This window comes from Leuresthes tenuis, unplaced genomic scaffold (genome assembly GCF_036924035.1).
Source record: "Leuresthes tenuis unplaced genomic scaffold, fLeuTen1.0.hap1 SCAF_15, whole genome shotgun sequence".
Classification (NCBI taxonomy): domain Eukaryota; kingdom Metazoa; phylum Chordata; class Actinopteri; order Atheriniformes; family Atherinopsidae; genus Leuresthes; species Leuresthes tenuis.
The window spans coordinates 17,534,979-17,549,877 of record NW_027325369.1 but is presented as its reverse complement, the minus strand read 5'-3'; the positions used below and the strand labels follow the sequence as shown (position 1 = coordinate 17,549,877).

Genomic DNA, 14,899 nt, shown 5'->3' with positions numbered 1-14,899 from the left:
TAAATACTATTCTGGAACATAGTTGCTATATAATCTGTAAAAAGTTCAGGTGTATGGTAAGTTTTAAAGTAATATCCATTTGAGTGCCCAAGATGCAGGTTTTCGCTGCAAAATATCTAATTGTAATAAGATGAACAGAGTTACTCACTTCTACCTTGTTAGCCTGTAGCCTGAGCTTTTCACCAGATGAAAACCATAGAGAGGGTCCTACTCAACCACCATCTCTGAGGCTGACAACTGGCAAGTTAAGAGCTGGACCCCCTTCAAGTTTGCACATTGTCCAGGCATGAATGTGGAAGATAGAGTCAATTACCAGCAGCACAGAGCACTGTTACATCTCTCGAACACTGAGAGCACACTGAGGGTCTTCAGACACAACAAGGACAGCTGTCACATCAAGTAGTTCTTTGATGACACAGCCAGTGTAGGGGGTGTGTCAGAAGGGAACAAACTGCAGTGCAGGGAAGTTATCGACAGCTTTATTAACGCGTGTGAACTGAACCACCTGAACATCAATGCCACAAAGACAGTGGAGACGGTGATAAACTTCTGCAGGAAGGCCTCACAGGTTACACAGTGTCCTTGGTGTTGAGATTATGGAGAAGGACAGAGACCAGGGTGTTCGCCTCACTGAAAAAATCTGGACTGATCCAACAACACAGACGTCCTTGAACAGAAAGAGCCATTGCTGAGAGTTTTTTTTTCTGTCCTGCCAATCATGTTTCCTGTATTACCATCTTATGCAAGATGACAGAAACTCATTAGTGATGTATAACGTATCATCACATGTGCAATAACCAATTAATATTTTCTGGATTTGTTGACTTACACACACTGCACAGATATGTGTGTGTATATAAAGTGGTATTTTTTTATTGTAATTATTACTAAAATAAAGACCACCTTAATACAGAAATATATATATATATATATATATACATATATATATATATATATATATATATATATATATTGAACATTGGCTGTGAGACCAAAAGACAACATGCAATCTATCTTATTTTCTCCATTAGATGTAGCTGTAAACCTGGACTGTCAGCAGAGGGCAGTCTGCACCTACGTATGAGAGCAAAGACATTAAGGGAACTGCATTTATTCAAAGACAGGTCGAGCAGAGAGACTAGAACAGGCAAACATTTCTAAAAGAGCTTAGTTTTGTCCACAGGGACATGAAACCTTGTTTTACATCCTTTCACTCTCAGTTTCACATGATAAGGTGTGTCACAGAAATTCTTTTTGCATGATTGTCATGCATCACTGTTTTTTGAGTTTAGGTTCTTCTGTCTCAGAGAGTCTGAACTGTTTTCATGCTCTCACACTGAAAAGTGCAAATAGATGTTCTTCCAGTAACACAATGTGAGACAAGGCTAAGAAACCTTGAGTATTTATGGAGTCAGGTTTAATACATATCAATAAATCATGTGTTTGTTGTTAGAATGAGAAAGTAACAAATGTGTTTGCTTTGTAGTTCTACAACATTTTGAAATGCTGAATACACACAGGGAATTTCTTTGGATTTTTTACTCAAACACTGAGGCAGAAAATGAGAAGATAAAGTTGCTCACACAATAAGAATATATTTACAGAAATATCAAAACTTTGTCATAATATAAATGCGTCATTTCCAGACAGGCAGTGCTGCTGAAGTTCTACTCTGAGCAGTGGTCAGGGTCCAGGGTTTGAGTGACGGGGCTCTGTCCACTCAGACTGGCCTCACAGCTCACTGAGCCCGCCTTCCTCCACTGGTCAGCAGAGAGTCTCAGGGTGCTGCTCCAGCTGTAATGGCCGTCCCCTCCTAGGACTTCCAAATTATCTGATTCATTTTAGGACATACTGGGACTTTATTGTATGAACCAAGATAATTGTTTTTTTTTATTTGATTCACTTGTCTTTACCTGGATAGAAAAGACTCACCTGGGTGTCACAAAGTCATACATGTTCTGGCAGGTGATCCATAAGAGTGTGATCATGGCGCTTTTAGAATGATGAATAGAAAAAAATAAGATCAAACAAATCACATTGGACACAATACTATTCCTGAGTTTACAGCTTCAAATATATAAATGACTTCTGTTCCATTAAGACCATAGATGTTTTAAATCTGAACAGTGTTCCTGTCAATTTTGTGTCCCAGATTGTCTTCTGTGTGCTGAAAGCAGACAAATGATTTCCATAGAGAGGAGGCTTTGCATCATCAGCTGATCCTCCAGTGAACTGAGAAGGTTTATAGTCCTGTGAGTTCAACACTGCAGGACTCAGATCTGTCAGTCAACACAGCAGAAAGCACAACCACCATGACTCTCATCACCATCCTCATCTGGACGCTGGCCTGCTGCTGTTTTACAGGTTCATTCACTCAGCAACATTTCCATCATGATGTGCTGCCTTTTCTCTCATTTCTTTCTGCTGATAAATGAATGATTTGATTTTGTCTGCAGGATGCAGCGGTCAGGTGACTGTGACTCAGCCTCCAGTAGAGACATTTACTCCAGGATCCACTGCCTCTCTGAAGTGTACGACCAGCCCTGCTGTTTATTCTAACTGTGGTGATGGTCAGTGTATGTTCTGGTATCAGCAGAAACCTGGACAGACTCCAAAGCTGCTGATAAGAGCAGTCAGCATCAGACATTCAGGAACACCAGCTCGGTTTAGTGGCAGTGGAAGCAGCTCTGACTTCACTTTGACCATCAGTGGAGCTCAGGCTGAAGATGCAGCAGTTTACTACTGTCAGAGTGTACACAATGGCCCCGTGTTCACACAGTGATTTGTAGTCGTACAAAAACCTCCTTCAGTCAGACTGCAGACACACTGAGCTGTTACAGCAGGAACTGACTGCAGCTGCTGGAGAAGAAGAGACTCTGACACAGACCACTGAACACAGAGCTCACAGTAACCTCACCAAGCATAAATAAGATACATATATACATATATATACAGGTGAACTATTTTAAATTTGATCTAAAACTTTCCATGATGAATTTTTTTATATTTTTCATCTATATACGTATATATATATATATATATATATGTATATATGTATATATATACGTATACATTCCAGTGGTTTAGTTAGAATTGGCAAACTATTGACATCATCATTGTAAATGAACGTGTAGCATATTGTAGCTGTCATACTGTGACATTTAAAGATGGATTGTCCTGCAAACAGGCATCAGTACAGTTGTCGACTCTTGAAGGTAACTTTGCTGCACTATGTTCACCCACTAGTTATCGACTGTGTTTGTCCTCCTTTGGTGCAGATAGCTGATTTTAGAATCTTTTTTTAAACTATAGCCTGAAATAAACACTGTGGGAGACGCAGGAGTTAACAAATTGAGATTTAGAAAATAGCTCATGAATGTATGGTTGATATGAAACTTCTATGATACAGAAGCTCTGTAATCTTGAGCAGGTCTTCAAATTCAAATGATGAAAAAGCCCATAACAACCTGTTTAAAGTTGTAAAATTGGGACATTTATTGATTTTGTTGCGTGCAATGACCCAGACAAGGATTAATTGGATTGTTCACAGGTGACGTGGGCAGCCATTGTTAGACAGGAAAGACTCATGTTCAGAATCTCCTGTTGGGTCAGCATGGACTCAGTGACGTTAGCACATGTCAGGTGACTACAGATTTAACAAGACATGCAAACAACTCACAGGAATAAACCGACAACTGGGACAGCTGAAAACAATGGAATGCAACCATTTCTACAAACAGCTTTTTTAGTTATTGATATCTCTGCTTTTTTAAAACATGTTCTTCTTTAAATGAATAATATCAAGTACAGGATTATATGACTAAATTGATTGATTTTTATTGATTTATTTTTGTATATACAGTGTAGCCCTGATCATCTATCAACTAAAGCAGAGTGCAAACACATTGTACTTAAAGTCCTCCAAAGTTTAAATCATTACCTGCAGGTTCATTTGAGGCCACTTCTCTGATCTATCGGGGCATCATTTACAAGTAAAAGCCAAAGTCGTTACGTTAGTGTGTAAATCCTGACCCCCGAGCACACGACATAGCCCATAATGTCATTGTAATTTCAAAGGGCAGAAAGGTGTCAGGGGATATGCTTTTGTTGTCTTGTCTTTGACCTCTGATAATCAGGCTGGCATGGCTCAGAACACACTGAAACAGTTATAACATTCATTATATCCAGCAATAGATATCTGAACAACAGTCTGCCTTTATCTTTATTAGGTCATTTTGAAATACATTTTTACTTTTGACTGTCTAATATAATTAGCTTATTACAAACATATAAGCAAATGATCTTTCTTTGACACTCAACATGAGAACTATAGTCAAAAAGGGGAAGATGTGAACCTCTATTTTATGAATGGGATGGCTTGGAGGTGGGCAATGATAACTTAGAATGAGCTATGAATGGGGGCGTTAATCAGTGTTGAAGCCTTCCTCCTAGTCTCTCTAATAAGCCTTGGTAGCTGTGAAGGAGCCTCTGTTAGTGGGAGGTAGGGATAATCCATTTAGGTGATGCTTTACCAGGAATCAGACAGTCAACACTTCCTCTTCTAGACCAGATGAGCTCCTCAGTGTTTAACAGGGCCCACCTTTGATCAGGTTCACCGGCTGTCCTCATCATCAGAGTCCTGTGGGATACATACGGCTCTGTGGCACCCTCAAAGAGATTCGGACATCTGTGCTCCGTCAGTGGGGTGGGGGGTCGGCTGGTATTTGGACTCAGCCTGAACAAGGATGGACCTGTTGAAGAATATTTTAAACTGTGTCTTGCCTGTGAAAGTCAGGGAGTACGTGAAGGACTACTGCAAGAGGAATGGACTGCTGACACTCTCTGTCTTTGCTGTTATTACTGGCTGTGTGCTTGGATTTACACTGCGTACATTCAACCTCTCCACACAGGTATGGATGGAGTGACTGGAAAAAACAGAGCATAAGAGAAAGCGACTGGGGTTTAATGTTACAAAATTACTTTATATTAAAGGTAAGACAACGTAGGAGGAAAATTGTGGAAAATGAACACAATGCGTTCAGAGGAAGAGGCAACAGTTCTTCCTGCGTCATACACAGAGGAATTAGTTAGAGTCAGTTATGCAAGAAAGAGGATAGACCAGCTAAGAGGGTCAGGTCAGAAGTTAAGAAACAAGTGAAGACGGAGTTAAACTGGCTATGATATCTCCTTATACATTTCAACTGAATTACATGACTGTGTATGTGTTTATCAAAGTACCAAACAATATCAGGAGTGTAAAATGTCTCTAAGGCTACGTTCTCCTCACAGAAGGTCACTGTGAGGTGAGGTGCTTTCAAGTAGCTTAATGCATTTTGGCAGAGACCAAATTCTAAACTAACATCCAGGGTGACTTTGCAATGGTTTCTCTAACATTTGGTGCAGTTCAGTAAATGCATAATATCCTTATGTGCCTGGCAATGAAAGACTAGTTGAACTTGTTGAATCAGAATCTGTAACGTGACACTTTTACAATTCTAACAGTAAAACCTCCCTTATTTGACCTTTCCCATCCACTGTGGTAGAACAATACTGTGGCTGGATAAAAGCAGTCATGTTCAGTTCAACCAATTTGGTCCTTCATGAACCATTCAAAGATTTCTTTAAAATTACATTAAAACAATTAGTAAAACACAAGCACAAGCATCTTTTTAAAAAAAAAAATCTGTGTACCTAAGTGTTTTTAAACATTAGACATCTTCTCCAACCCAAAACCAGGTAAAGAGTCTTCACAGTCATACATAAAGTTGGGCCTTTAATGGTGTGCATTGTGTAATAATCTAAGAGGTAGTAAAAAGGCTAAAAAAAAAAAATCTCTCCCTTACAGGCCAAGATCTACTTCTCGTTCCCTGGAGAATTGCTGATGAGGATGTTGAAGATGTTGATTCTGCCGCTGATCACCTCCAGGTAAGAATCAGCAAAGTTTACTGACCAAGCTCAATTGATCAGATTGATCCAGATCTATATTTGAAAGATAATTGTTCATTGGTCAGAGGCCTGGGTAATCTTTGGGAATCTGTGGAAATATTAAAAAATGCTTCTTTGAATCTTTGGTTTGGTTGGATAAAGTCAACACAATGATTTTTTAAAAAGTGACACGCGATGTGAAATCTGTAGCATCTACATCACAAAAATTCATGATGTAGATCATAAACAACTTATATTGTTATCAAGTAAGAATGCAACTTGAAGTCACTAGAAATGTGTAACATTTCTTAGTAATCTGCAACCATACAACTCTGTATAAAAACTTAAATTTCTATCGATTGACTAATCAAGCCAATTGTTTGGAATCACTTTGTTTTGGATAATCACCTCCTATCTTCCCATGTAGTCTTATGTCCGGCCTGTCATCCATGGATACAAAGGCAAGTGGTCGATTGGGAGTTCTGACCATCACCTACTACTTGTGGACGACCTTCATTGCTGTCATCGTAGGCATCTTGCTTGTGCTCATCATTCACCCGGGGACAGGATCGGAGAAGGATGGTCACCATGCAAGTACGGGGCCGGTTATGACCTCTGCTGATGCTCTGCTGGACCTCATCAGGTGAACATTCTCAGAGACACAGAGCGTAGCCTTCAATCAAACCGTATCCCTGCCGAAGTGCTCTTAAACAGGGACACTAAATACATGAATTTAGAAAGAATTTTACAATTCAGTGAACGCATGTACCAAAATACGGATTTTATTGCAAAAGTAGAATGGAATATCATCGCCACGATGGCTTGAGAAAAACACAAGTGTGGTTTTGTGTGCTGGTAGTGCAAAAGAAAATAAATAAATGACAACTGGGCAGAGTGTCAGAGGGAATCATTTGACCAAAATAACAGTGTTAACCAAATTTCATTGTGGTTCTTCCATTGTGATATTTCAGTCTGAACCAAATGGTCCCAGCACCCTGGCCATCGGTTTGAATGTGCTACTACCAATGGTTAAATCCAAGTAGCAGTTACTCTTATCTCTTCTCCCAGCCAATGCATTATTCTCCTGTGGCATCTTGTAAAAATAGCATGTAGGACAACAGTATTTTGTCAGAGAGAACAATCAAATCGCATCCTCCCGATAAACCAATTTGTTTGTCACTTCTTAAAGCTTAGAAACAACAAGAAGACTTAGAGAAATACTTCTTTTGCTAGTTCTGGGAAAGATCTGAACAATGGAGAACCGGATTTTCCACTCGCACAAACAATAGTGTGGGCTAATCAGGAGATTCTAGATTTGCACTCTTTGAGGATTTTCCATGTAACTCCATGTAACCCTTTGCCACAAGCGCAGTTCAGTCCATTTCAAATATCTGTGCTTCTCAGAAGTAATGGCAACAGCTCACAAAAGAGCACAGCTGTAGTAACAAAACAGTTTGTCAGAAATCATGACATTTCGAAACATACAAGAAAATATGCTTTATAGATATATTATAAGGCAAGACAAAACGACTTTACGTCTGATGTAATCTCTTGAATACTGAAGCCACTAAAGCATTGTTTAAAAAAATTCGAAGGACAAAGGGCTTGAAGGTTAGTTGCTGCATCACTTCCACGCGGCAGTTAAGCTAAGAATAAGAAGACAATTATCCATGTTCTGCTAAGCCTGTACCTTCCTCGAAGTCCCTTGTGTAGCGCTTTACTCTGTCAGATTGAACTGGTCTCTGCTCAGGCTTACTGCTGGGCCTTTCATGTCAGAGCTCCACTAATACCTCCCTCTTAGACCTGATTATATAAGGAAGGTGTACATTTCAGTCCTGTTATGTGTCCGATAACGCCGCTGCCTGCGTCACTGATGTCCACAGCACAAGTAAATACAGTTACAGCACAGAATGCTGTTCTCCTGTGCGCTGTTAAAATCTAACCACTGTTTTGTTGCTATCCTGTTAGGTCAAAAACAGTTTTATGGGTTGTGAAGTTCTCTCAGCTATTCAGTTTGAGGATATTTTAAAAGTGGAGGAATTCTTTAGGAATCAACTCTATATGTACGACTCCTTCATCATTTCTGCATCAGTAGAGCATAATTAGGCATGCAGGATGTGTAGATTTAAAGAAATGTTTTCTCGATGTGAAACAGCAAATCAAATCCATTCGAGGTAAAGCGACATTAAGTGCGGACAAAATGAACGCTTCTGAGAAAAAAAATTAAATTTGTGGGCTCAGCAGCATAGAAACGACCGGGTGTTCCCAGGAGACAATAGGGGTGATGACGAGGATGATGAGGTGACGATGAGCCAAGTAAAGATCGCTCCAGATGTAATTTTATCCAAGTATCCATTAAACCCGCTTTCTTTGCATCTAAAACCAATTACGGTGGGCTCACTACAAGCTAAAAAAAAACAGTCATAAGCCTTGTGAATAGAAAATTCCAATCAGAGTTTGCCACAAACATCTTAAAATCCAGATAAACAATGGAAGAGCCTCATGTTCTGAAACATGTAAAGGTAAAGCATTGTCATACCTGCAAAGAATTCTCAACAAAGTATCAAAAATATATATTTTTCTACGTGGTTTCATATTTTCAATTTATCCAGTTGCATTTTGGACCCAGAAAAATAGAAGATATTTTATTGTACATGAGACGTGTATTGCTAATTGCTAATCTCTTCCTTCCATATGGATATTAACATGTGCCATCAATTATAGCTCAGAATTTGCATGTTTATTGTGTAAATTACTTTGAATTTCCCTTGGGATTAATAAAGTATCTATCTATCTCTATCTATCAAACAATTGGAACTTTATTATGTTTCAAAAGAGCTGATGTGTCAGTGTCCATATATTTCCAGATCTAACTGAATTATATTGTAATTGACCGAATCTGAAAACACACAACACATATTATTTAGGATGGCTTTTTAAAATAAATGTCTTCCATAGCTACTAGTTTAGCTTCAAAAGACAGATTTTGCACAGCTGCGGCTTTGTTTAGCGTTTCATAGTTGATTCAAACAGGTTTGAGCTTTTGACCCTCATATGCTGGAATTATGGTGAGACTTAATAGATTGTAGGCTTTCAAATTGGCACTTTTCTCAGCACTCTAAACATGTCTCATCTAAGTTTGTGGCTGATCTGACACTATCTGCCATAGGTTGAACTTTATATTGCCTCACACACATGATCTGATTTTGCTGATTTTGTCTTTTATAGGAACATGATCCCGTCTAACCTAATTGAAGCTACTTTTCAGCAGGTGAGTGGACACTAGATTGTCCAGTAATGTTCATCGATTCAGTTCATAATTCTCTATATTAACATGTCTCTGTGATTTTTTTTTTTCATTCCAGTATCGGACAGATTTGGTACCAATTGTGCAAAGCCCCAATGAAAAAGAGTCTCAGGCTAACTATGTGTACGTCATGCCCGACTACCAGAATCCCAAACTGGGCCACCCAGTGTTCCTGGAGATCACTCCTGCACCTGACATCAAGTATAAAATTGTTCCCAGTTCAAGCAAGGGCATGAACGTGCTTGGAATTGTCATCTTCTCGGCCACCATGGGTAAGACGATCTCCACCACAAGGCTAATGTTTCCCAATAAGGAAGGGGTTCACAATGAGTAGTGTGTGTTGCATTTACAACATTGAATCACCTTTTAGAGCATTATGAGCTTCAGAGGCCACCTATTTATCCTGCTCCAACACAAGTCTCTCCAATTTTTATTGTTCCTAAAAAGTGATACATTTTGATTAAAAGATTGTAACCATTAATCTGTGAAGAGCAAAAGAAGTATGCAGAAATTATTGGTATACTGTAGATTCTTTTTGATAACAAGCAGCATCAAAGGATAAGTAACTGGTTGGGAGGGGTTGTAATGTAAATGCAGGGAGTCGTAAAAGGGTTAACTTGAAAGTACAAGATAAAGGAAAACATTTTATTTGAAGTATATTTGAAGATTTTGTTTCATAGGGTATTGAAATCATATGCGAGAAACAACTGTGTGCTAAAAAAAGTGTGTGCATGAGTCTGATTTTGATGGGGGTGAGGGAAAAAAGCTCAATGGCCACTTTTAGTCCAGATAACATCACCAACGGCAATGAACTAAATCCCATTGCAGAAGTTAGATTGTAAAACCACAACCCGCAAACAAACACATCTTTGTACCATCTGTTGTCAGGCCTGCTGCTGGGGAAGATGGGAGAACGTGGTTTGCCACTGGTCAACGTGTGCCAGTGCATCAACGAGTGCGTGATGAAGATCATTAATGCTGCCATGTGGTAAGTTTACAGTCTCACATGCACTTCCACGCTCTGATGTACACTCCTGTCTCATACGCACACAAAGGAAGATACACAGTCCACAGCGCAGAGCCAGATTATATCTAAAAATAAACCTCACGATGCAAACAAGAGTCACTGAATTACAAGAACCACGTGGTCTGTCATGGGAGCTGCTGAGTCAGCTACTTTTATGTGAACGCAGCAAGGACAAACCTTTGAAAAAAAATCAGGAAACGGAGTTGGTTAGGATTGTGAACAGCACGTGGCCACACAGGAGAACATGGTGTCCACCTGCACATGACACCCATGTGTGATTTTGAGCATCTAATTCTAAAGCCACGAGCATTAATCTGCTAAAACAGCCTCTACTCCACTGGAGACTGACAACAGGGTTTGATCCCATTCCGCCACAAGAGCATTAGTGAGGTAGAACACCAATACTGGATGAGCAGGTTCAGCACAGTGTGTGCCTCGGGTAATGAGTTAATCCCAGAAAAGTTAGACGGCAGGTTGAATCATTCACCACCAAAGCAGACAACCCATTTCTTGATGGACCTGTTTTGTGGAGAAAGATACTCTATACACAAAAATGCAAAGCTACTGAGACAAAAGAGTAAACCAAAGTGGAAGTGCCTTAAATTTCTCTATCTAATGGCTCGCAGGGGTAAATTGTGTAGTTCTAATAATATATTAAATTATATAGAAGTTTATTAACAAATTACCCTACTTCTCACTCAACCTCAGTGAGTTTAGGGTCTAATAATGAGCGGTTGTAAAATGCCATGTGTTTAGTTCATCTGAGGCTGTATTTACTTCATTTTAAAACCTTGAAAGGACCAGGTGATATTTTTTGTCATGTCCTGATGGGTGTAGCCTCTTTTCTTTTTCACATGACCGTAACTGGCTTGGTTGATTCTTTTCATGTCACCAAAAAAGAAGACACTTGCGCATCTTGAAAGCAGCTGTACAAACTGTGATTAAAAGTGCACGATGAGAAGAGAATAAAGGAACTCATCTTACTCATATTGCTTTCTCACCTCTACGCAGGTACTTTCCCTTCGGCATTGTGTTCCTGGTTGCAGGAAAGATCCTGGACATGCACGACCCAGCCCACCTGGGCGAGAAGCTCGGCATGTACTTCATCACAGTCCTTTCTGGACTGTTTGTGCATGGCCTCATCCTGCTGCCTCTCTTCTACTTCTTACTTACCCGCAAAAACCCCTTTGTCTATATCAGAGGACTACTCCAGGCTCTCGTCATTGCACTAGCCACTTCGTCCAGGTAACAGGATTTTTTATTTTTTTTTTTCAATGCTTTTTTGAAAAAAATCGATGTAGATCAGTCTGACAAAGACATCTCATCATCCTTCCATATCTTTCGGCCTGTTTCTCTGCAGCTCAGCCACGCTGCCAATCACCATGAAGTGTCTCCTGGAGAACTGTGGGGTGGACCGTCAGATTGCTCGCTTCGTGCTGCCAGTGGGAGCTACCATTAACATGGATGGGACAGCCTTGTACGAGGCTGTAGCGGCTATTTTCATTGCTCAGGTCAATGAGCATGACTTGGACTTTGGTCAGCTGGTCACTGTTAGGTGAGAATCATCACTGAGGTCACTGTTAACCCATCATTAGATCTTTGTGTTTAGAACCAGTTAAAGGCATACCTTTTACATCTCAACTCCTGTGTCATCAGTATAACTGCAACAGCAGCCAGCATTGGGGCAGCTGGAATACCCCAGGCAGGTTTGGTTACCATGGTGATTGTCCTGACCTCTGTGGGTTTACCTCCTGCTGACATCTCCCTGATTGTGGCCATTGACTGGGTTCTGTGAGTCTCACTTAAGATTAATACATAAATTTTGCAAGACTCTTCAGAATTGTTGGGGCAGTGAGTAAATATTGTTTTCTTTCTCATTGGCAGTGATCGGTTCCGGACAATGATCAATGTTCTTGGGGATGCCTTAGCTGCTGGGATTATGGCACATTTATGTAAAAAGGACTTTGAAAAAGCTGCCGCTGCCGCCTCCTCTTCTACTACTTATTCTGCTACTGCTACTACTCCCAATAATGGACGGGTAAGGATACATTCTGTTTCTTGGTATCATTCCACGATGAGGCTGTAAAATAACAAAAAAAAAAAGAACATGGTAAATCTGGCACCAGGTTGAATACAAATACTGTTAGATACTAAATCAGGAAAACACCATGGTCAGATTAGCCATCACTGCTTCTGCAACAGTTTCAGGGCTTTTCAGTGAGTCAGAACACCGTCTGTAGGATCGTCAACTTCTTTACACAAGCTCATGTGGCAGCTTTCGTTTTTTCTTTTCCATTTGGTCATTTTAGTTTTGTCTGTTTTTTTTTTCTTCTTTTCTTTTTTAACTTAAGCATGGATGCAAAGAGATTTAAGGGAGACCGGAGGCAATTGCATTCGATGGCAGCTGTAACATCCCAATTTCCTCCAATAAGAATTGTCCTAGAGTGATGATACTCTCTTTGCACATGCTCAGTATTGTTCCCTCTCTCCCTGCTTAAAGGAGTGGAACCACTCCAAGTTCAGATAAAAGAAGAAGTCAACTTTTACCAAATTTTTCCCCCCTTAATATTGGCTACTTCTGCTAATAAAGTTGCTGCTAGCGGGCTTGAAAGATTTTCTCGAGTTTGCTTAATCAGGGACAATTGTTAAAACAGACCGTTATCTCCGCAGCCATTTTGACATAGAATATATTTTACTTAACCCAGATCTAACTAATCAAATATTAACACTTTTAATGTTAAGCTTCTATTATTGGAATAAGCTACTGTGTTCAGACACGATTTCATGTAAAAATGGCTGGTGTGAAGACAGCTCCCGAACCAAATGCTCCACTGTAAGCGCCAACGTCAGCGCCGGAAGTTTTGGTATTGACGTAGGCCCAGTTATAAAAGAAAACGTAAAAAAAGATTTAGAAAAAAGGTTTGTTGCCCAAGTCTCTTTTAATTCACCGATTTGGCTTATTTGCATGCTTCCTGATTTAGAACAGAACAGCCCAAAGCTTTATTTAACTTCGAACTGCGTAGATTAACACAACCCAATCTTCCTTCCCAACACACTCTTGCAAAATTAACGCTAAAGCTTTCGCTTTGTTCCCCGCAGAGAGACACAGTAATCTCCTTTGGCAATCAGAGCGTGGCGCTGTCTGATGCTCCTCTGATCACACACCGCTGTGATTATGTGTTCGAGGTGGACGGAGACAACGTGCTGGAGAGACCTGTGCCCTGCTACAACCTCTGCCACGTCTGAGACACTTTTACAGAATGGGACACATGGCGCAGATTCATCTCACAAGGCCAAAGGCGCAACTTGAGGCCGTGAGAGTTCAAGCCATGTTTGGTTTCTGGATAAAAAGAGACCAAACATCGGGCATATTGAGCTGTCTGGGCTGGGTGGCTTAAATCTATCTTGCATGTGCCATGCCGAAAACAGAAACCTACTTTACTTTAGAGCCTCTATGTTTCCATTCAGTTTGGACTGAGTGGGGAGATGTGAAGAAATCCGCTTCACGTGTAACCTCAATCTTATCAGCAACGCTGGTAATTGTCTGAGAGCAAATGACATGATAATGAATAGCAATGATTCGCATTGGAAGAAGGAAGTGGTGATCAGCGTGTGGTCACAGCTGGACATTCACAGTAGGCCTGTCCTGACATTGTCTGATCGCGGGTTTGACCTCAAGGTACTAAATCGCCTTAACGTGACCTTAGTTTTGACAGTGATGCTGACAAACCTAAAGACTTGAAAGTAGGCAGAAAACAATGAGCAAAGTACATGTTAGACAGACTATATAGATATTAGAGCAACCCCAAAATAAAAATTGACATAATGTCGACGCACAGAATGACCATTTCTGTTTTTATACCTATGCTTTGACGTTTGCATTTTCTAATAAAAACGTGCTACACTCTAAACCCGTGTGAGACTTTTTTTGATACTTATCCAACAATACCTACAATACCAATACGGCAAAACACTTTCCAGAATATCCCTAAAGCCGCAGATCTGTGTGTGAAGTGTCTTCCGGTTTATATGTCTGGATTTGGATACACTGAAAGATTGTGGAGAAACTCCACTAAGTTATACTGATTATATATTTTTTTTGGTTGGCTACAGTTCAGGAGTTAAAGATCACCCAACAAAAGGGCCATGCTAGTACCTCAAAGCTCACTGGCGAACAGAAAAAGCACTGATATTTATGTGCCAAGAGGAGGCCATTGTGTCTTCTCTGTTTTCCTTGAGTCACACTCAATCCTAAAATGGATGACAGAGCAAAATTAAAAAAAAAAAAAAAAAGGCGACAAGTTCTTAACATTCTTTAAATTGCAGCTGGCAGCTTCTCAGCGCCAACAGAGAGACTACGCTGGGCTGAAAAACAAAGGTCGAAGGATCTCAGTGCAAATCTGAGTAAGAGGATTGAAGATTTACAAAGATTACAAATGTCTCCCTGGAGCCGCCTGTAAAGAGATGTCAGTTCACAGTAGGTTCAAGTTGAAGTTCAGAGGTGAAGCCACTTTGCTAAAGTCTGGAACGAGACCTCAAACTGTTACGTAAAGCCAAGATGAAGCGATCGGTTCAGATGGTCAGGGAAAAGACCCCGAGCAGACATCATTTGGACATCGAAGGGAATATAAGAGTCACCG

General features: G+C 40.2%; 1 protein-coding gene and 1 gene segment (V, D, J or C); both read left to right on the top strand.

The window, feature by feature from the left end:
• The first annotated feature begins 2,200 nt into the window (after window positions 1–2,200).
• LOC140270287 (immunoglobulin kappa variable 3D-15-like) lies at window positions 2,201–2,903 on the top strand. The segment is given in 2 exon segments: window positions 2,201–2,364; window positions 2,457–2,903. Coding segments are annotated over 2 exon segments (378 nt in total).
• Window positions 2,904–4,745: 1,842 nt separating this feature from the next.
• On the top strand, window positions 4,746–13,505 carry slc1a8b (solute carrier family 1 member 8b). Its single transcript, XM_072364794.1, has 11 exons — window positions 4,746–4,910; window positions 5,846–5,925; window positions 6,353–6,568; window positions 9,154–9,196; window positions 9,291–9,504; window positions 10,121–10,220; window positions 11,271–11,504; window positions 11,620–11,814; window positions 11,916–12,050; window positions 12,144–12,240; window positions 13,338–13,505. Exons 1-11 carry the CDS (start codon window positions 4,746–4,748, stop codon window positions 13,503–13,505), a joined length of 1,647 nt encoding a protein of 548 aa, XP_072220895.1.
• The last annotated feature ends 1,394 nt before the right edge of the window (window positions 13,506–14,899 follow it).